General features: G+C 39.1%; 1 protein-coding gene across 1 annotated transcript in view; it reads right to left on the bottom strand.

Annotated features, from left to right (window-relative positions):
- Nucleotides 1-14727: 14727 nt before the first annotated feature.
- Nucleotides 14728-21630, bottom strand: part of LOC141679640 (uncharacterized) — a 41646-nt gene continuing 34743 nt past the window's right edge. Inside the window, exons 2-3 of the mRNA XM_074486087.1 lie at nucleotides 15356-15525; nucleotides 14728-15279 (exon numbers count right to left, since the gene is read on the bottom strand). Coding sequence (XP_074342188.1) covers nucleotides 14728-15279; nucleotides 15356-15525 — 722 coding nt within the window. The remainder of the gene's footprint in view (nucleotides 15280-15355; nucleotides 15526-21630) is intronic.

Genomic DNA, 21630 nt, shown 5'->3' with positions numbered 1-21630 from the left:
TTTCACTTTCTGTCTCCGCAATCATAGCTTTCTGCACAACTCTCACATACGTGTCCAATTCAAATATGGCCACCTTCCCACAGATCCATGGCTTGAGTCCTTGCTGAAACCTCTTAGCCTTCTTTCTATCAGTGTCCACATAGGATGGCACAAACCTGGACAACTCCTCAAACTTGCTTTCGTAATCTGTCACTGACATACTCCCCTGCTTTAACTCCAGAAATTTCAGTTCCATTTGATCCAGGACAAACTGAGGAAAATATTTCTTAAGAAACAATTCCTTGAATCTATCCCATGCAACATCATCAATACCTTCCAACACTTTAACAGTTTCCCACCAGTAGGTGGCTTCATTCTTCAGATAGTAACTTACAAATTCAGTCTTTTGCTCCTCTTTTACCTTAACTAAGGCAAATGCCTTCTCAATCTCCTTCAACCAGACTTTTGCCTCAATCGGATCTGCAGAACCCTTAAACTCTGGTGGATTCACCGCCTGAAAGGTCTTAAAGGTCACCTGAGGGTTAGTCTGCCTCTTCTGTTGTTGAGTCAGGTGGACAGTCTGTTGGGCCAAGATTTGATGAATCTGGGCTACAGCTGGGTCTATGGGACCTGGATTCACATTCTGGTTATTGCTGTCTTGGGTATTGTTGTTGTTGTTGGTTTCTTCATTTTGGTTGGTAGCACGGGTGTTTCTTCTAGGAGGCATTTTCTGTAAAGAATCAAACAACTTATTTAGCCTTTAAATCAAATCCTTTTAATGAAAAGATTTTGTAAAACAAATATATTTCTTTTTGAAAATATTTTCAATCATTGAACTAAGTAAATTGCATGCTTCTTTACAGAATATAAACAGTTAAGGGATAGGGTACATGTTATCGCAAAAGTTCATATCTGGTGCAGTAAGATAAAATAGGTATAGTAAAGTAGATTAACATACTGAAAAGGAAAGGTACTGGTGTATATCAAAGTTTGGTGGTATAAGCGCGTAATATTTTATTGAAGGCAATGGTGCAACAGGTCTATCCATTAATCAGCTAGTCTTGTTTATTTATATTCCCACCAGAGGTCTGATCTTACATATCCCACATTATTATACACATATCAGCTATCACATCATCTTCGTCGTCTAGTTTCAAGTACTCTCTGAGTCACCTGAATCACATTCCGAAATTCCCTCACATTCCTGTCGACATCTAAAGTCCTGATAACGTGTTGTAATTCCCAGATCTGTGCCAACAGAGCTTCTCGTGCCAAAAAGAAGAGCCTCATACTAGAGATTACTGAAGAAATTCATTGTCATAGAATACCAAATGAAATTTCAAAATCAAGGAAATCGAACGAGAAGGAATAGTGAAGAAGATGAAGTTATGACTGAGAGCAACCATACAAGTACATAAGATGGCCAGTCTTAGTACCGTATAGCTCACAACACATAGTTCGGTGGCGTCCCACCAAACCCTTTTATCACACAGACAAATAGTCAACACATATGCATTATTTGCCCCAATCATCCGATAGAGTCACCGAGATAAGAAACAATGTTTAGATAGAAAAACATTCACAAATAGGGAAGGAAAGAATCTGATTTATAATGAAATCAACAAAATCTTAAGACGTACCCACAGCCGAATGTCCAATAGAGTCAGAATTAGCAGGTGGAGGTCCTCGAATAGGTAGTTTCACATTTGGAGGTAGAATAGTTCGCATTGGTGCATTCGTCGCAACAGGTATTATGGTTGACATCGGAGAAAGAGCAGGACGTGGATTAGATGACGGTCCTCCGATGAAAAGCTCCGAGTAATCAGATGATATTGAAATAAAGGAAACTGCCATCGCTGCTTATATAAAAATCACGTTGCTAGATAAGAATCTCGAATCTCGGCATCATACTAAAACCTACTATTTAGTCGCACTCAACCTTTTGACGCTCTATTTCTTTATTTCCTAATACTAATCTTAACCCTTTACCCATTTTCGATAATCTAAGCTAGTGGCAGCGACTTTAAACCGTAGCTCTGATACCAAACTGTAACACCCTCCAAACCCGGGTCAGAAGTTTGGGGCCCACAACACACACACACACCATATTAAACCTGTTATGAATATAATAATATGTATTTAAAATGACCCTACTTACCATAATCCACGGATCGATGCAGTTTAAAGTATGTCCACAAGCCACAATCTTATTTATTACACAAACGTTCCAAAACCCAGTTTATTTATCTTACATCTGAAGTTTCAACTTTATTAAAAACTATAAACACAACCAAGCCAAACATCCTCTGCTAGTCTATTCCATTTCAACCTGGATACCTAGCTTGCACACTTGTATGGGGATCCTCGCTACCACCAGTTTCCTTTTTCACTGGAAAAGAACATAAACAGTTTTGCAAGAGTGAGCTAACTAGCTCAGCAAGTCACAAAGACAGAAACTGAGATTAACAATGGTCAATTGACATGATATAAGGATTCAAGTTTACTGATTAGCAATTATTAGAATTGGATATTCATTTCCATTTTAAAAACCAAGGTTAGGCTGCTGATCAGTCACGCACTAACCCCGAGCAAGGCTCCCAACTTTGCTCTATATACTGGATCCAAAGCACACACTGGCCTATTATGACCACGAATCTGGTCCGGTCACGAATCTGGTCCATAGTTAAAAACAATCCAATTCTAGAATCGCAATGTGATAATCAATGTAACTCAATAGTTGAATCATAATTAACATTTACTTTGAAATATATGATGATCTGTAATTCCATGAAATAAGTAGGAAATCACAAAGGTTGAGTTTCAATCAAGAAAAGAAACAGAAAGCAGAAAACCCAAGGGTTCAAGGGTTACAAGAATTGGTCTTCTATTACACAAGATATAAGGGTTGGTATGATAGGCAATTTCGTATCAGGAATCAGTATGCGGTAGGTATGTATTTGTGGAGTAGTATCGTGTAGGTGGGGTTGTATATGTGAATTCAACAATCAACGGTGTATGAACAAACAGGTTGATGGCTCAAGACCAATAAGAATCAGGGTTTGGGGTATGTATTTTAAAGTACTTGCAATATAAAATAATAACCGTTTAGAGTATTTATAAAATAATGAAGAGCGTTCCAAATTACTTGCAATATAATCAAGAGGAGAAGAAACACTTGCATTATCAATTCGCTTTCACTTTACTAGTACTTATCAATTGATTCCCACTCACTGATTACCTGCTTTCTCTTTCTACATCTCGCTTCCTCTGTTAAACATCACATGTACTTATCAATACTCATTCTCATTTCGTTCTATTCGTTATAAGCTTCTAACTACCTTTCGTTTCACCCAAATCCGACGTACAGATTGAAAGTTACAGCAGAAACAATCAAACAATACACAAACAATCATTCTACACAGCAATCAGGTCACATATAACATATAGCACGTAAGATATTTAATTTAAATAATTTTTCAAAGAAGATTCAGGGTCAAAATGATTTTTCAAGTATTTAATACGAATTTTTGAACATTTTTCGGAATTAAAATTGGACTCCGAATCATTTTATAATTAAATAATAGGGTTCAAACACCCGGATTTGACATTAAAATAGTTTTATAATAATTATCAAGCCATAAAAATAATTTAAAATAATATTTTAAAGCTCGAACTATTTTTCAGAATTTTTAAATCAATTTTAAATAATTAAATCTAATTATTAAATCAATTAAAATTAATTAATAACTAATTAAATTAATTAATCAATTAATATTTAAATTAATTGACTAATTAAATAATTAATTATCAACTAAAATTAATTAATTAAATAATTAAGATTTATTTTAGAATTAAAATAATTTTTCAAAATTAAATATAAATTTTTAGAATTAATAAAAACAATTTCTGAATTATAAATAATTAAAAGGAATTTTAGAAGAAAAGAAATTAGATTTTTGATTTATTTTTAAAACCAAAAATCAGAAACACGTTTTTTAAGAATTCACAAGTGGTTTTACAGATCGAAACCGTGTCAACAGTTCTTATAAACGGGTCGGGAAGAAACCCAGAACCCGGCCGGAAGAACAGCAGAATCCAGCGGCCGGAGCGTTTTCCTGCGGGCTCCGTTTCCTCCCCCGAACGCCGTGGTTTTGCTTGGTTTTAACGGGGCTTTTGTTCAACATCTGAGCAGAAATCGTATCATGGCAATACCCGCGATAAATAGCCTCTGAAACGAAGAAGCCGGCGAATCGCCATTAACGTCGGCGAAGCTCCAAGCTTTTCCGGCAGGTCGATTCCGGCTCCCAACAGAAAAATTAACGACATGAATCAACTTGTTTTTGAACGATCTATACACTGGTGGCATTAGTTTTTACCCAGAATCAATAAATCGAGAGTTCCCAATTTCAATTGAAATTGTTCTTGAATATAAACTCTAATTTTCATATCCGAGAATCAAAGCCACTTTTGTACATGATGCAAAGCTCAAAATTTGACATATTATATACCAAAATGATCATAAAAATATATCTACATGATTATAACATCAAATCACATCAAGAACAAATTTTCATATTTAAATTCATAATAAATTCGAATTAAAACAATTAGACAAAAGATTACCTGATGTTTCTGGGTTTGATTTGATGATTGATTATGATTCTATATTTCGAGAGCTTCATTTTGATATATTGTACGCTTGAATCGGAGTTCGGTAACGTCCTCGTTCGTGCATTTGATTCTCAGGAACGTATCGGTTTCTAGGGTTTTTCTCTGTATTTACTGTATTTGTACTGGTTGCAAATGAATAAACGAATAAAATGAAATAATAAATAGGCTATTTATATTTACGGAATATTAGTTCGTTTTGGATCGTATTGGATCAATAAAATAGTTGCTTAGCCGCTAAGTAACTGCAATAACGATCCGATTTGATATCAGTTTTGGATAATTATCAAAACCGGACTTCTTATAAAATACTTTATACGATAATAATGTAATATTATCCCGTCTTTCGAGAACACGGGCTTTATTGATTAACAAAATTGGTTAGCGTATCGAAAATTTTGCGCCGGGACGCGCATGGGTCAAACCGTAATCCGGATTGAAAAAGTCAAAACATGGAAAATGTCCGGAACGATCATATTAGGTTAGAAAGGAGTTTTCGGAAGAGTTTCGGGTTGTAAAAACGTAAAAACAGTTGAGGTTGGACGATTCCCGGCTTTATAAAGTAATTTTGTAATTATTCAAAAAATAATTAATAAATTCATAAGTCAATATAAAATCATATAATACTCCAAAAATTACCAGAAAAATACCTTAATTATCTATATGTTATTCTGGACATAATAGAATTAACACACTTACATTTTATCACATATATACATCTAAATATTATTATCAATCAGCAGATAATTCACCAAAATTCACATAATAATTACATAAAATCATTTATTGATAAAATAATTACACGCGATATCCCGGATATTACAACCCTCACACCCTCACCTTCACCATCTATGGTGGGACTCCTCTCACTCACTTTTGCCAGTCCTGAAGAAATGGACTGCATTTGATCACTCTTTTTCTCTCCTTTTTCCTGGGAGCAACCCGTACTCTCACTCAATTCACTCCCTTCCCTCAGTCCTACGAGTGATTGCACTACTACTAAGTCTTCTGCACTTGTAATAATTGAAGAAATTTGAAGTTGTGCAGAGACACCCGACGAATGATGAATATCCATCGGGTTAGTAGTACGGCTATTCGACGGATGACTGTTGTCAGGCTTATCCGTCGGGATACAATCACTACTGGATGGATGGTGAATATCCATCGGGATAGAAGAAATAATTGAGTTTGGAGTGGAGACTATTGTAGACTCTGTGCAGATTGATGAAAATTTTGGCACAGATGTCTCAACAGCCTCAGAAAGAAATGGCAAGTGAGCCAACAAATCATCTAGAAGATGATGCTCACTTGCATGGATTTGTGGCTTCTCCAAGAGAGTTAAAGATGGAGAGTTTGGAAGTGATGTATTTATCATGTCAACATCCAATGAGTGTGTGGGAGAATTTGGTGTATCAGGTGCTTCAATAATGAGAGATTTTGGCTGTGACTCCACATTTATTGGAGCCACATCAACCTGACTTTGAGATGGTGCAGTGACTGGGTCTTTAGCACCAGTTTGCACAGTGTGTGATCCCTGTGCATCCCCAAGGGTTTTTGGTTTCTTCTTTCTAATATAAGTTTGGGGTGAGATTGTGTCCCTTACCCTTTTGGCCCGTGCTCTTGGCTGAGAGCTTTGTTCAATAGTCACATCCTTTTGGGAGGATGTAACTAGTAATGAGCTTGAATCCTTTTTAAGCACTACAGTTTGTTGAGAAACTGCAGTGTGGCTAGGCTGGGAAACACTCACCTGTCCAACCTTATCCTTAGGGCTTCTTTAATTTTCACCCTGTCCCTCACCTTTCTTGCCCACCTTCACACTCCCCTCTTTGGTGTAAGTGGATTTTACAACTGATTTCTTTTGAAAGAAATCAGAGGGGGCTTTCTTAGCTTTGGATTTAGAAACTTTTGTTGGTTTGGTAGCTTGGGTAGGTATCTGTTTGGTCATTGGCACAGATACCATAGCTACACTTGAATGCAAAGAAATGTGTGAGGTTGGAAGAGTAGAGACAGTAGGAATTACCTCACTTACTTGAGGTCCCTCCATTATTGGAAAATAGAATAAGGGTACCTCCTTGTGATGATCTGCTCTATTAAGATCTGCAATTATTCTTCTTTCTTGAACCCAACAATTCAGCTTGTTGGTTGGGTTCTCAATCACAATATTCTCAATAAGATGGTTAGCAAGCATCATAAAGAATCTAGCATAGTAGACACCTTTACCTCTCTTATTGATCTCTCCTAACTTATAGCCTAACTCAAACAAAACCAAATCACTGAAATTAAAGTACTTATCAGTAACTAGCATGTAAAGCACGTTAAGCATAGAAATGCTGATAGAATCAAAGTTGCTAAATCTTACCAGAGAACAGTTTAGTTACCACATCACACAAATAACTCCATTCTTTCCTAAGACCCAACCTCCTAATTTCACTTAATTTAGAAGTAGTGAGTGCATAGCCCATGGAATTAAGCATATTAACAATGTCAGTGTCTTTGTGTGAAGCAGTTACAGTATTATCAGGAATCTTGAAGCATTCTTTAACAATATCACTATTTATACAAAACTGCTTACCTTTCAGAGTGAATGTGATGGTCTTGTCTATCGAGTTGTACACTGCAGTTGTCCATATCTCTTCAACAACCTCACAGTAAACGGTGGGTGATTCCAGCATGGCATAGTTGAGTTTGAAGTTCTTCACAAAATCCATCATTTTGTGATAGTCACGAGATTGCTGAATCTCCTTGTTCACCAAGGCTGAGAAGTTGTTTTTCTCATAGATATAACCGGTTTGAGACATGATTTTCACTACAGGTGCCATTGTTAGAGGTTTGGAATTTGCAGAGAGAGAGTTTGCTTTTGAGAAGAAAGAAATTAGAGCATTTGAATCTTGAGAATGATAAAAGAAATGAATAAAAGTGAATTTGCTTTTATACTATTTCAGAAATTAACTGACAAAAATAATAAAGTAAAATAAAGTAACCAATAAGAATTGCCCAAAATAGACATTTAAAAATATATAAACTGTAAAAAATTTGTCATTTATCCGTCGTGTCATGCTTACAAACTGTAAGTATACTCGACGGATAATATTCAGGGAATTAACGACAAGGATTGAGATAATTCGACGGATGAAGATAAATCATTTATCCGTCGAGTTATAAAATATTCCAGAAACATAATTGATTTTATTGACAAATTGTATTCCGATGGATGATCAAACTTGATGGATAATGATCATCCGTCGGGACGTAAATTTTTGTAATAACCCCAAAATTTTGAACTTTTTTGTAACCCTTATGAATAGTGTTTTGCTGATATTGCTGAATAAGAAAACTGTTCATGCCACACTATGTAGAGGTTCTTTTATGGATATTCTCAGATTTTATTAGTACTCTATATGATATATAAGTGTATGTAAAGATCGTCAGAATCCAAATTTGAACCTTTTGATTTTTCCCGAATGATAGGGATAAATAAATTATGATTGTATAATTAAATACTGCATTAATTGTACAAGCTGTGGGCTGCTAGGCCCAATAAAAAGATATATGAAACTCAGACCAGAAAGGTTAAGCCTGATGGACCAGATCAGGCCTGATGGAATAAAAAAGGCCCAAAAGCCCTAATTATTAATTAATTTCGTAATTAATTAATAAGGGAAAAATCAGCTATTGAGAAGAGTCCCGATAAGGATATAAATCCTTATAGATTAGCCTCAAGGGGACCTAAAAGGATAAGGAATCAGCTTCCTACTTCCTAGGACTCCTAAGTCTATCCTAATTCAGAGGCTTGTCCACCAAGTCTCCTATACCAAGTCCAATTCAAGGACTCCCACATCTATATAAGGGGCGTCACCCCACAAATCAGAACTACGTTTTTTGGCTTGATTCTCTAATTCACAGAGATACGTAGGCATCTCGTAAAGGCAGAATTAAGCTACGAAGTACGAGAGCAGCCATTAAAGGCCTTGAGCTCCCGAATCTTAGTATTAAATACAGCAAGTAGTAACCTTAGCTTTTTATCCATAACATTTGGCGCCGTCTGTGGGAAAAACAACAACCATGGCGAGAACACGGAGAACAATTGGAGCTCTAGAGGAAGGAACACCATCAGAGACAACCCAGGTGATTTCATCAACCGTGGAGGTTCCTCCCCATTCAACTTATGCATCTACTCAGGGGGAAGCCCAGACAGGGGCAACTCAACCTCAGCCACAAGGGACAACTCCCCCGACTATTCAAGGTATGAATCCTCAAGTTCAACAAGTACATATACCTGTGAATTCTCGACCCGTCGGGTATGAATATTCAACTGTTGTTACTACTAACCCCCCTTATGGGATGCCCCTTCACCCTGAGGTTGGAGGAAGCGGATATGCTGGGCGAAGTGAAGCACGAGGGCGGTCGCCCCCCTATATACGAGGTTTGGATCCTATCCCTGAGGATCGGGAATTTTCTGGTCCATACACTGAGAGAGACTCCGAATCTTCGGATGATGAAGTGGCCCCGAGAAGGAGGCGTCCTGGAAAAGAGCCAATGGCCGATGGAAGGCAACGCCCCCAAAGCACCCCAGGGGCGAATCCCCAAGAAGTGCAGGAAAAGATCAGGGCTCATGAGGCTGAAATCCAAAGGCTGAGGCGTGACTTGGAGGCTCACCAAGCCACCAGAACCCACATACCTCCTAGGGGGAGAAATCCTCCTCCTATCATAGACCTGGATGGTCCGGTAAGAAGAAGGGCTGCTGTCCCAAGAACTGATCCAAGCAATCTCCTTCCCCTTGGAGATCCTGATGATCCAACTCCACCCTTCACAGAAGAGATAATGAATGCCCATATCTCAAGGAAATTCAAGATGCCCACTATCAAAGCCTATGATGGCACGGGAGACCCCGCTAATCATGTTAGGACATTCTCTAATGCACTGCTGCTGCAACCCGTGAACGATGCTATAAAATGTCGGGCCTTTCCTCAAACCCTGTCGGGTATGGCTCAAAGATGGTACAGTCGCCTACCCCCAAATTCTATTGGATCATTCAGAGAATTAAGTCAGGCTTTTATTAAGCAATTCATCAGTGGAAGAGTCCATGAGAAAAGTTCAGCATCTCTTATGAGTCTTGTGCAGGGAGCTAAGGAATCCTTAAGAGATTACCTGAATCGTTTTACAAAGGAGGCTTTAAAAGTCCCAGACCTTGATGATAAGGTAGCCATGATAGCACTGCAACAAGGAACTAGGGATGAGTTTTTCAAGATGTCTTTGGCCAAACGACCCCCTGAGAGCATGTTGCAGCTCCAAGAGAGGGCAGGGAAGTATATCAAGGTTGAAGAAAGTATGAGGAAGACCGTAGTAAGTAATGAGCCCACTGGAGGCAAGAAACGAAAAACTGATTTGGAGTATATCGCTAAGGATAAATATCCTAGAACTGAACAAAACCCTGATTCAACCCCCAAGAAGGGAGGACCTGGGCAAAAGTTCACTGAATACGCTAAGCTGAATGCTCCCAGAAGTCAGATTTTGATGGAGATTGAGAAAGACAGAGATATTCGCTGGCCTAAGCCCTTGAAGGCTGATCCCGCCAAGCTAGATAAGGGCAAGCATTGCAGGTTTCATAAAGATGTTGGCCATGACACCGATGAGTGTAGACAGTTGAAAGATGAAATTGAGTTTTTGATTCGAAAAGGAAGATTGAACAAGTATACTGGAGATGGAGGAGACAGAAATAATAATGGAAGGAAGAACTTTGAAGATCGTAGGAGGGACCAAGATGATCAGGGGCGGAATCCCCAACCTAGAGGACCAGTTATAAACACCATTTATGGAGGGCCGAGACCTCGAGGGCCTGTGATAAACACGATCTTTGGAGGTCCAACTGCTGCTGGATTGTCCAAAAATTCCAGAAAGGCATATACTAGAGAGGTTATGCATATTGTTGGAGAAGCCCCGAAGAGGGCCAGGACAGAAGTAACATTGGCTTTTGATGATTCCGACCTAGAGGGTGTGAAGTTTCCCCATGACGACCCGCTGGTCATAACGCCGATAATAGGAAATAGCCCGGTTAAGAGGGTCCTTGTGGATAATGGTGCTTCTGTGGATATCTTGCTCCACGACACCTTTCTAAGGATGGGGTATAACGACTCCCAGTTAACACCAACCGACATGCCGATATATGGATTTGCTGGAGTAGAATGTCCTGTGGAAGGGATAATCAAGTTGCCAACCACTATAGGTACGGAGCCAAGGCAAGCAACGCAGATGCTGGATTTCGTAGTGGTAAAGGCTAGTTCAACTTATAATGCTATCATGGGGAGAACAGGGATACATGCCTTCAAGGCAGTCCCCTCTTCCTACCATTCAGTCATGAAGTTTCCCACCCGAAACGGGATTGGAGAAGAGAGAGGGGATCAAAAAATGGCTAGAAGCTGTTATGTGGCCTCTTTGAGGGCAGATGGAGTCGGAGGGCAGGTTCTTCCTATTGAAGATATGGATGTTCGAGAAAATGATGAGAATAGAGGAAGGCCAGCAGAAGAATTGGTTTCGGTTCCTTTAGATCCCAAGAATCCTGAGAGGATGACTTTCATTGGAGCCACATTAGAGGAGCCCCTTAGAGGGAAGTTAGTGAAATTTTTGCAAGAAAGTAGTGATGTGTTTGCATGGTCAGCAGCTGATATGCCAGGCATAGACCCGGAGTTAATTACTCACAAGTTAAACGTGGATCCAAGCCGGAAGACTGTAAAACAAAAGAAAAGAAATTTTGCCCCGGAAAGACAAGAGGCTATAAAGCAGGAAGTGGAAAAGCTCTTAGAGGCTGGTTTCATTGAGGAGATTCAATTTCCGGAGTGGTTAGCAAACCCTGTAATGGTGAAGAAGGCTAATGGAAAGTGGAGGATGTGTATAGACTTCACCAATCTGAATGATGCATGCCCCAAAGACTGTTTTCCGCTGCCTAGAATTGATACTTTGATTGATGCCACCGCTGGACATGAGATGCTGAGTTTCATGGATGGGTTTAGCGGATACAACCAGATCAAAATGCATAAGGATGACATTCCAAAGGTATCATTTATCACTGACTTTGGTGTTTATTGTTATCTTGTTATGGCGTTTGGTCTCAAGAATGCAGGAGCCACCTATCAAAGGTTGGTGAAAAAAATTTTTAAGGATCTTATTGGGAAGACTATGGAAGTCTATGTTGATGACATGCTAGTCAAGAGTCTAGTAAAGACTGATCATATAACCCATTTGAGGGAAGCTTTTGAGGTCCTGAGGTACCACAAGATGATGTTGAATCCTACGAAGTGTGCTTTCGGAGTAGGATCTGGAAAATTCTTGGGATTGATGGTCTCAAAGAGGGGAATTGAGGCTAACCCGATAAAATAAAGGCAATCCTGGACATGGAACCCCCAAAAACTGTCAAGGATGTTCAGAAACTCACAGGAAGGGTTGCTGCGCTAGGACGATTCATCTCCAAGTCAGGAGACAAGTGCTTGTCATTCTTCAAGTCATTAAAGAACATTAAAGACTTTGTATGGAGTGAGGAAAATCAGAAGGCATTTGAAGAGTTAAAGAAGTATATGGGCCAGGCCCCGTTGTTGGCCAAGCCAGTTCTGGGTGAAGTTTTATTCTTGTACTTGGCTGTTTCAGAAAGCGCCTTGAGCGCGGTGTTGGTTAAGGAGGAACTGAAAGTCCAGAAACCCGTATACTATGTCAGCAAAATTTTGCATGGTGCTGAGTTGAATTATTCAGCCATTGAGAAATTCGCTTTAGCCTTGGTAATGGCTTCAAGAAAGCTGCGTCCTTATTTTCAAGCTCACCAAATTGAAGTGCTAACAAATCAGCCACTGAGAAATATCATTCACAGTCCCAAGGCAAGTGGGAGACTGATTAAGTGGGCAATAGAGTTGGGAGAGTTCGATCTCAAGTATAAGCCACGTATGGCCATAAAAGCCCAGGCACTAGCTGACTTCGTGGTGGAATGTACCATACCCAACCAAGAAGTCGGGGGGCAGGAAGATACCATACCTCAAGACAAGGGAGTCGACAATGGGGACAAGGAGAAAGAATATTGGGTTCTCTATTTTGATGGAGCATCAAAAACAAATTCCAGTGGAGCAGGGTTGGTTTTGCAAAGCCCTGATGGATTCTTAATTGAGTATGCCATGAAGCTAGACTTCCCAACCACAAACAATGAGGCAGAGTATGAAGCCCTGATTGCTGGCCTTGGTCTAGCTGGGACACTTAGAGTCAAAAACTTAAAGGTCCGTGGAGACTCGAAGTTGATCATATCCCAGGTAAAGGGAGAATTTGAAGCAAGGGATGATACGATGGCTAAGTATGTTCGCCTAGTAAGGGCTGTGATGACCCAATTTAATGAATGCCATGTTGAACACATTCCAAGGGAAGAAAATGCTAAAGCAGATGCGCTATCAAAGTTTGCTTCATCTGAGATTGAAGAAAGTTCAGGAAGTGTGTACTTCCGTGTTTTGAAGACACGAAGCATAGATGTTAAGCTTGTGGCTCCCGTAGGCTTGGGGACGTCATGGATTGATCCCATCAAGGCTCACATTCAGACCGGTTGGTTGCCAAGCGATGCAATTGAGGCACGGAAGTTAACTGTTCGAGCACTAAGGTACTCTTTGATAGATGGGATTCTATATAAAAGATCTTTCGTGGTTCCTTACTTGAGGTGTCTCAGGCCCGATGAGGCACGCTTAGCTCTTGAGGAAGTGCATGGAGGTATTTGTGGGCAACACTTGGGGGGCAGGGCCTTGGCTCATAAGATAACTCGTTTAGGCTTCTATTGGCCAGAAATGATGGCTGATGCCAAAGAATATGTAAAGAAGTGTGACCGCTGTCAGAAGCATGCACCAATTGTTAGACAACCCCCTGAGATGCTGACCTCTATCAACTCGCCTATTCCCTTTGCCATGTGGGGGATGGATATTCTAGGGCCTTTTCCTATGGCCACGGCACAAAGGAAATTTCTGATTGTAGCCATTGATTATTTCACCAAGTGGATTGAAGCCAAACCCTTGGCCAAAATCACTACTAAGCAGGTTGCACAATTCCTGTGGGAAAACATTATGTGCCGATATGGAATTCCCCGTATCCTTGTCACTGACAATGGAACACAATTCAACAATGAGGAATTCAAGAAGTATTGTGAAGAAAATGAAATCGAGTTACGATTCACTTCTGTGGCTCACCCGCAAGCCAATGGACAAGCAGAGGTAGCAAATCGGATAATCCTGGATGGACTAAAGAAGAGGATCGAGAAGTCAAGAAATAATTGGGTAGATGAGATACTTCCAATATTATGGGCCTACAGGACTACTTGTAGAGTCACGACAGATGCAACTCCTTTCATGTTGGCATATGGGGCGGAAGCAGTAGTTCCCGTGGAGATATCACATTCCTCTCCAAGGATTCAGGCTTTCGATGAAAAAGAAAATGAGGAAGGGCAGAGATTAGCCCTGGATTTAGTTGATGAAGTGCGAGATAAAGCACATGCAAAGATAGTAGAATATCAGAAAAAAGCTTCATTCTACTACAACCTAAGGGTTAAAGAAAGGTTTTTTAAACAAGGCGATCTAATCTTGAGGAAGATAGAAGCATCTGGTGTAGGACAAAAAGGGAAGCTTGCCCCGAATTGGGAAGGGCTGTACAGAGTCAAGAGTGTTCAAGGTAGAGGAACCTACAAGCTAGAGACTATGGATGGTTTTGAAGTCCCGAGAACTTGGCATGCACAAAACCTGAAGGTTTACTATGTGTAGGGAAGCCGGATACGATTCTCACTCGTCAGGATGGCGAGTAGGTTGAAAAGCACCTTGAAGCTTTGCTTGCTTAGGATTTATATGTTTTAGTTTTATTACGAAATTTATTAAGACTTGTGTAAGGGACGAATCCCAGACAATTTTATGAAATTCATAAGTTCTTCAAAGTATGTTTGTGGCCTAACAAATAAAAATCAAATGCATGGATGCAAGCATAAAAGGTGATAAATGAAATAGATCTGATAGATGTTACAAAAGTTTGATAAATAAAGTCTCGAAAATAAAAAAAAGGCCACGCAGGGCTGAAAAAGCTCTAAGGAGCTGAAGTACCCTCGGCATCCATATCATCGTCCTCTCCACTCTCGCTGGATGTCTCTGTCGTCTCGGAGGAGGAGGAAGAGCTGTCGTCCTCAGCAGGTCTGGAAGAAGACTCGGGAGGAGGAAGGAGTGGATCCTGAGGAACATGGTCCGAGACAACTACTCGGGTACGAAACCTCTGTAGCAAAGCCTCGTCATCAGGGCAGATGTAGTCCGTCGGGTTAATATCAGGACAAGCCTCGTTCACGGTCCCAAGGGCCGTGTCCCAACCAGTCCTAAAAAACTCGGGAAAGACTGAATCATCCCTAATCCTCATGGATTGGGCAAACTCCTCCGAGTCCAGATAGTTGTCTATAGCTTTATCCTTCTCCGCCCGAAGTACCACCAGCTCGGCGTTAGACTCTCCGAGTTCTTCCTCCTTGCGCTTGAGCTTCTTCTCCAGGGTAGCATACTTCTTCTGTTGCCTCCTGAGGGCATTATCGGCCTTATCAGAAGCCCGCTTCCATGATTCGGCTTGCCTCACAGCGCCTTGAAAATAGGCGTTAGACTGAAACAAAGCAATTAACAAAGTATAAGGCAATGCTACAAAAACGAAAAATAAGTTCAAAAAAGAGAAGGCATACCGAAGCCAGAGACTGAGCTCCCATGAGCTTGATCCTCTCAAGATCAGGGGTGGCCACCACATCAGTAAAATCCTTGGGGGTCACGCTATGGTAAGACCAATCCCAAGCATGTTTCGTGGAACCAACTACGGTGTCCCCTCGGCGGAATCCCCAGAGAGGCTGAAAGGCGCCTGTGGCAGTAGCAGTAGGGGCAGCAGCAGTGATAGGAGTACCATGGCCTCCAGCTCCTTCAGTTGAGGCCTCCCCTATAGGCTCTTTGTGCTTCTTCAAAAAGATAGGCTCCGTGGCCTTTCCCCGGGTGTCTAGGCCTGCGAGCCGAGCTTTCTTCATCCTAGCTGTTTCCTCAACCAAAGGAACATTGTCCTCGTTAATCTCCTTAGCAGCTGAAACAAAGCAAAGGACAAAATAAGTGAAGTTAATAATGCATGAAATGAAGTAAAATTGAGAAGGGAAGAAAAATACCCTGTTGAGAAACAGAGGATAGTCCCACATGAATCAGGGAAAACTCCTCTAAGAGAGTCCAGCTGGTGGTCGTGCCATCATCCTGAGTAAGCCCATTATAAATAATAGTTTCTTCAGGAGTTAAGTGAATGGATTTGAGGCTACCATCACTGACCTTCCCAAAGGAAGATCGAAAAAGTGTGCCCCAGTCACCATTCTCCCAACGTAACCCGACGAAACTATTCCTCCAATTTTGATTATTATCAGGAATAGAGGCACTGTTAAAAATATGTTTGCTTTTGGGCCTTTGCTTGACATAGACCCAGCCGCAGATGCTGGAAGAACTATTGTAACACTGAAAGACTTTCCTAAAAACAGCTACAGAAAGAGGAAAGCCCTCCCTAAGACAGCAGACCATAAAACATAGAATGTTCCTCCAGGCGTTTGGAGGAAGCTGACACGGGTTGATTTGTAAATCAGCCAAAAGATGAGGAATAAAGGGGTGAAAAGGAAACCTAAGCCCAGCATTAAGGGCATCTGTGTAAATGAAGAGAGTATCGGGTCTCCAGTGGCAAGTACGATCACCACCAGAGACTGGAACTAATCTAAGGGGAGGAAGGACGTTATAACGAGCATTTAGTTTATTGAAATCTATGTTGTGCCAAGTATTACAATGATTAAAAGAGTCGAGATGTGCAGTGGAGGGATATTCATCCCCCCTAGTGTTAATCATATCGATTAAAGACATATATGAAGAATGGATCTCGATATCCTTACCTCGTTTTGAAGCCGAGGCTATCTTGGCCGCCCTCTCAGAACTCTTGTTAGCCATTAGTAAAGCTAGGAAGGAGAGGTTGGAAAACTAAAGGAGGGGATTTGAGAGAGGAAAGGTTAGAAAGTTGGAGGAAGGATGAGGAGAAGTTGTAGAATGAGTAGAGAGGTGAAATGAGAGGTGTGGAGAAATCAAACTCTCACCCCACCTTTATATAGCCAAGGAAGGGGGATAATGGGCCTTAAAAAGCCCATTTGGGCCCAAAGCTTAGAAGGTTCTGGAACTATCCAAGAAGTTCCTGGAAAAACCAAGTGAAAAATTTTAATTTTTAAAAGATTCTAGAAGAATCCAGAAAAACCTTAGAAGAACCTGGAATTTGGGCTTAAAGATAAAGGCCCAGAACTAAGGCCCAGGTATAAAAGCCATGTTTGAGGCCCAAATACCTTTTTAAGAGGGGTGAAAGAAAAGCCCAGTTAAAAACAGAGGGCCCAAAGATTAGCCCAATAAAACTAGCCCAGAAAAGGGCCCATTTAGTTGAAAATCAAAGGCCCAAAAGGGAAAACCCAGATTTATTAGGGAATAGGCCCAGGATTAAAACCCACTAAAGGGTTGGCCCAAGAAAATCTAATCAGAAAAAGGGATGGCCCAAGATAGAGGCCCAGGAAAGTTAGAAATAAAAAGTTGGTACCCTTTACCTAATTCGATCAGGACTTGCCTTAAAATCCTAGTCGAATGAATTGAGGTAGAATTTCCTTCGACCAGGGCTGAAAAAAGGGGCTAATTCGGTCAAGAAAAAATTCTGACCAAAATTCTTGGTCGAAAATACCGGAATAATTTTTAACCCTGCTTCTTGACCCAGCTCAACCAGAAATCATAAGAATTCCTGATCGAAATGCTTAAGGTCGAATAGAATTCGATCAAGGCTCAAAACCAGACTTAATTCGATCAGGATTTAGACCCGTTCGACCAAGAAATACGAAGGAATCCTGGCCGAACCAATCCTGCTCGAAATAGCCTCGACCAAGGCAAGAAAGGTGGTTAATTCGGTCAGAAACACAGGAATCCTGACCGAAAGGGACGAAAATTCCTAGTCGAAAATTTCTGCTCGAAAAAATAAAAAAATAAAAAAAAATATTAAAAAAAAAAGCAAAAATCCTGGTCGAAATTCGACCAGGAAGTGAGATCGAATGTATCCTCCTCGAATTCCCTTCGACCAAGGCACAACAAAGGCTAATTCGACCAGGATCCTGGTCGAATGGATTCCTGGTCGAAAATTGTATAAAAAAAAAAAAAAAAAAAAAAGAGAGAGAAAAGGAAGAAAAAGGGAAGAAAAAATCCTGGAAAATTACAAAAAATAAGGAAATTCCTTAAATAGTTTCTGAAAAATGTTAATGTTTTCAGAAATAAGGAATAAATCCAGAAATTAAGGATAAATCCCAGAAATTAAGGGAAAAAATCCAGAAATTAAGGATAAATCCCAGAAATTAAGGGAAAAATCCAGAAATTAAGGGAAAATCCAGAAATTAAGGATAAATCCCAGAAATTAAGGGAAAATTCCAGAAATTAAGGATAAATCCCAGAAATTAAGGGAAAAATCCAGAAATTAAGGGAAAAATCCAGAAATTAAGGATAAATCCCAGAAAAATAAGGAAAAATCCCAGAAAAATTAGGGAAAATCCCAGAAAAATTAGGGAAAATTCCAGCAATTAGGGAAAAATCCCGGAAATAAGGGAAAAATTCCTGGAAATCAAAATAATTCCTAAATAAAAGGAAAAATTCGTTGTAAACGTGTAGGTCGCTCCACACTTTACGGAAAAACGAAACCCTGTAAGGGAACAAATAGACTTAACTTCTGCGAAACCTATTCAATGTTTCCCAAAAGTTGGGGGGCAAATGATAGGGTTAAATTATGATTGTATAATTAAATACTGCATTAATTGTACAAGCTGTGGGCTGCTAGGCCCAATAAAAAGATATATGAAACTCAAACCAGAAAGGTTAAGCCTGATGGACCAGATCAGGCCTGATGGAATAAAAAAGGCCCAAAAGCCCTAATTATTAATTAATTTCGTAATTAATTAATAAGGGAAAAATCAGCTATTGAGAAGAGTCCCGATAAGGATATAAATCCTTATAGATTAGCCTCAAGGGGACCTAAAAGGATAAGGAATCAGCTTCCTACTTCCTAGGACTCCTAAGTCTATCCTAATTCAGAGGCTTGTCCACCAAGTCTCCTATACCAAGTCCAATTCAAGGACTCCCACATCTATATAAGGGGCCTCACCCCACAAATCAGAACTACGTTTTTTGGCTTGATTCTCTAATTCACAGAGATACGTAGGCATCTCGTAAAGGCAGAATTAAGCTACGAAGTACGAGAGCAGCCATTAAAGGCCTTGAGCTCATGAATCTTAGTATTAAATACAGCAAGTAGTAACCTTAGCTTTTTATCCATAACACCGAAAATCCACCAGATATCGAAAGAATTGAGTATAAGGTAACAGGATAAAAAGGATTTAAATTCAAGGATTTTAATAGAGGATCATAAAAAGGAATATAATGTATTGAGAAAGGTTAAGGGAACCTAAGTAATAAGATCCCGGGTATGATCCCTCAAACGATAAACGAAAATGAAAGTTAAGCGAACCGTATAACAGATCAGCGGTCATTAGCCAAATAATTAAAAGCTAATCAAAGAGATTAGTGGGGATGATGTCATCAAACCAATGAGAAGAGGACAAAGAAGGGAGGGTGACATCACATGGTGACATAAGCATGACCAAGCAAGTGTGTTGGTTGAATTCGAACCACACAAAAGTTACCATGGTAAAAAGGTAATAAAACAAAACAAAACAAATCAAAAAAATCAACCAACCAAGCCAACAATTCATTTTCACCAAAAACACAACATTTTCTCACCTTTCTTCTTCCATGCTCTCGGCTTTTTCTTCTTTTCCAAAGCAAGAAAATCAAAAATCAAGTTCCAAGCATTGTTAAATCACAAGGTAATTATCTAAGACTCCTTATGCATAGTTATGGATATCCTATAAGTTTGAGCTCCTAAATCATTCACAATATCTTCCTAAAAATCATGGAAGAAGATGGTGAATAGTGTTTTTCAAGAACTAAAATTTTTGTTCTTGAAGTTTTGTTTAGTTTAAGCTTGGATAAGGACTTTAAGGGTGATTCCAAGCCATTCTCTTGATTCTCCACTCTCCAGGGAAGGTATAACCCCTCCAAACCCTAACTTTATTTGATTAATTACGTTTAGTTTTGTTGATTTTAATTCATGGGAGGCTTGCTTGTTGTGAATGTAGAGATTAGTTAGTTTTGTGAAGTTTCGGAGTGGTAATTCTTGGATTATTGAGTAATGAACTTAAGTGTAGTTAAATTCAAGTTTAAGAATAAGTATAAATTATTAATGTTGAGTTGTTGGGGCTGTTATGATGTAGTATGGATGGAGTTTTGATTGGGTTGTGATTGTGGATTGATTGTGGGTTGAATTGGAGTGTTTTAAATTTGGGTAATCGCGTAAACATAGCCGTCATAATGTCCGATTTACTTTAGACTGTTTTTGTTCTTAACATTATGACCCGTGAACTCACTGCTAGGTTTTGACCATTGCCATGATTAGATAGTTCATGTTACGAGCTTCGTTTTGATATGTAGTTCGTTTGATTCCGATGTACGGTTTAGGAGAAACAGCCATTTTAAGTAATGACATTTCGCGAACGAATCATTCCCCCTCGCCTTACTTTGAAACCTTGGTTAAGGACCTTAAAGGACTAATTGGAGTATGAAACATTTATGTAAGGTGTGTTAGGGAGTTGGTAAGATACTCGCAAAAGAATTGCCTTAAAACTCGTAATGGTTAATTTATTAAAAATGGTGGAGCCGAGGGTACTCGAGCGACTTAAGAGAATCAGTAAGCGCAAAGCGAGCGTTAGAGTCTAAATTGGTTAAAGTATAGATTTATAAGTGACTTTGGTTTAATTCCAACTTATATGTTGTTTATAGGTTACCAGACTCGTCCCAAGCCATTTATAACCCCCAGTCGCTCAGGCAAGTTTTTTACCCGTTATACTGTTGTTGTGATGTATACATATGTATATGCATTATCTTGTGATAGATGCATGATGGTTAATTAGCAAACTCTTGCGATATATTGTAGCATGTGATATGGTATATATGCATGCCTGTTTCGTATTCTTGATACATATATCTGTTGATTCAGTTGATAATACCAATGCTAGAGATAAGCGGTAATTTGCATATACCCTTAGTATAGGGGACCCAAAGGTGAACTTTGTTCTAAAACCGGGAGTCGATGCTCCCGAGTATAATATATATATATATTTATATATATATGAATAGTTTTTAAAACTATGAATCAAATAAGGTTTATTCGATAACCTTATTTTATTAATGACTATTATTTTGAATATTCATTCGAGGGCTTATGACCCCGTTTATTTTATTATTGAATATTATTTTGAATATTCATTCGAGGGCTTATGACCCCGTTTATTTTATTATTGAATATTATTTTGAATATTCATTCGAGGGCTTATGACCCCGTTTATTTTATTATTGAATATTATTTTGAATATTCATTCGAGGGCTTATGACCCCGTTTATTTTATTATTGAATATTATTTTGAATATTCATTCGAGGGTTTATGACTCCGTTTATTTTATTAATGAATATTATTTTGAATATTCATTCGAGGACTTATGACTCCGATTAATTAATAATTATTATTCTTTATTTTATTAAGGAATAATGTGTCGATGATCAAACTCACTTTTGATTATTCAAATAAAGATGGTACTTTCGTATAAGTATATCTTTGGTTATTTAATAATCATTGCAAGTATAAGTTTTAAAACTTCTACTTCAATTATTTTTATAAAGATTATTCTTTATGATAATATTATTTAAATATTAATATTCAGATATTTCCTAATATATTGGGACTGATTTATTTTATTAAATCAGCATCACTCCAAACATTCTTAAAAATGTTTTGCGAGTCTTCAAAATGATTTTAAAAGTTAGAGC

Source organism: Apium graveolens, chromosome 8 (assembly GCF_009905375.1).
Source record: "Apium graveolens cultivar Ventura chromosome 8, ASM990537v1, whole genome shotgun sequence".
Classification (NCBI taxonomy): domain Eukaryota; kingdom Viridiplantae; phylum Streptophyta; class Magnoliopsida; order Apiales; family Apiaceae; genus Apium; species Apium graveolens.
The sequence above is the reverse complement of the archived record's forward strand: the minus strand, read 5'-3'. Positions and strand labels throughout refer to the sequence as shown.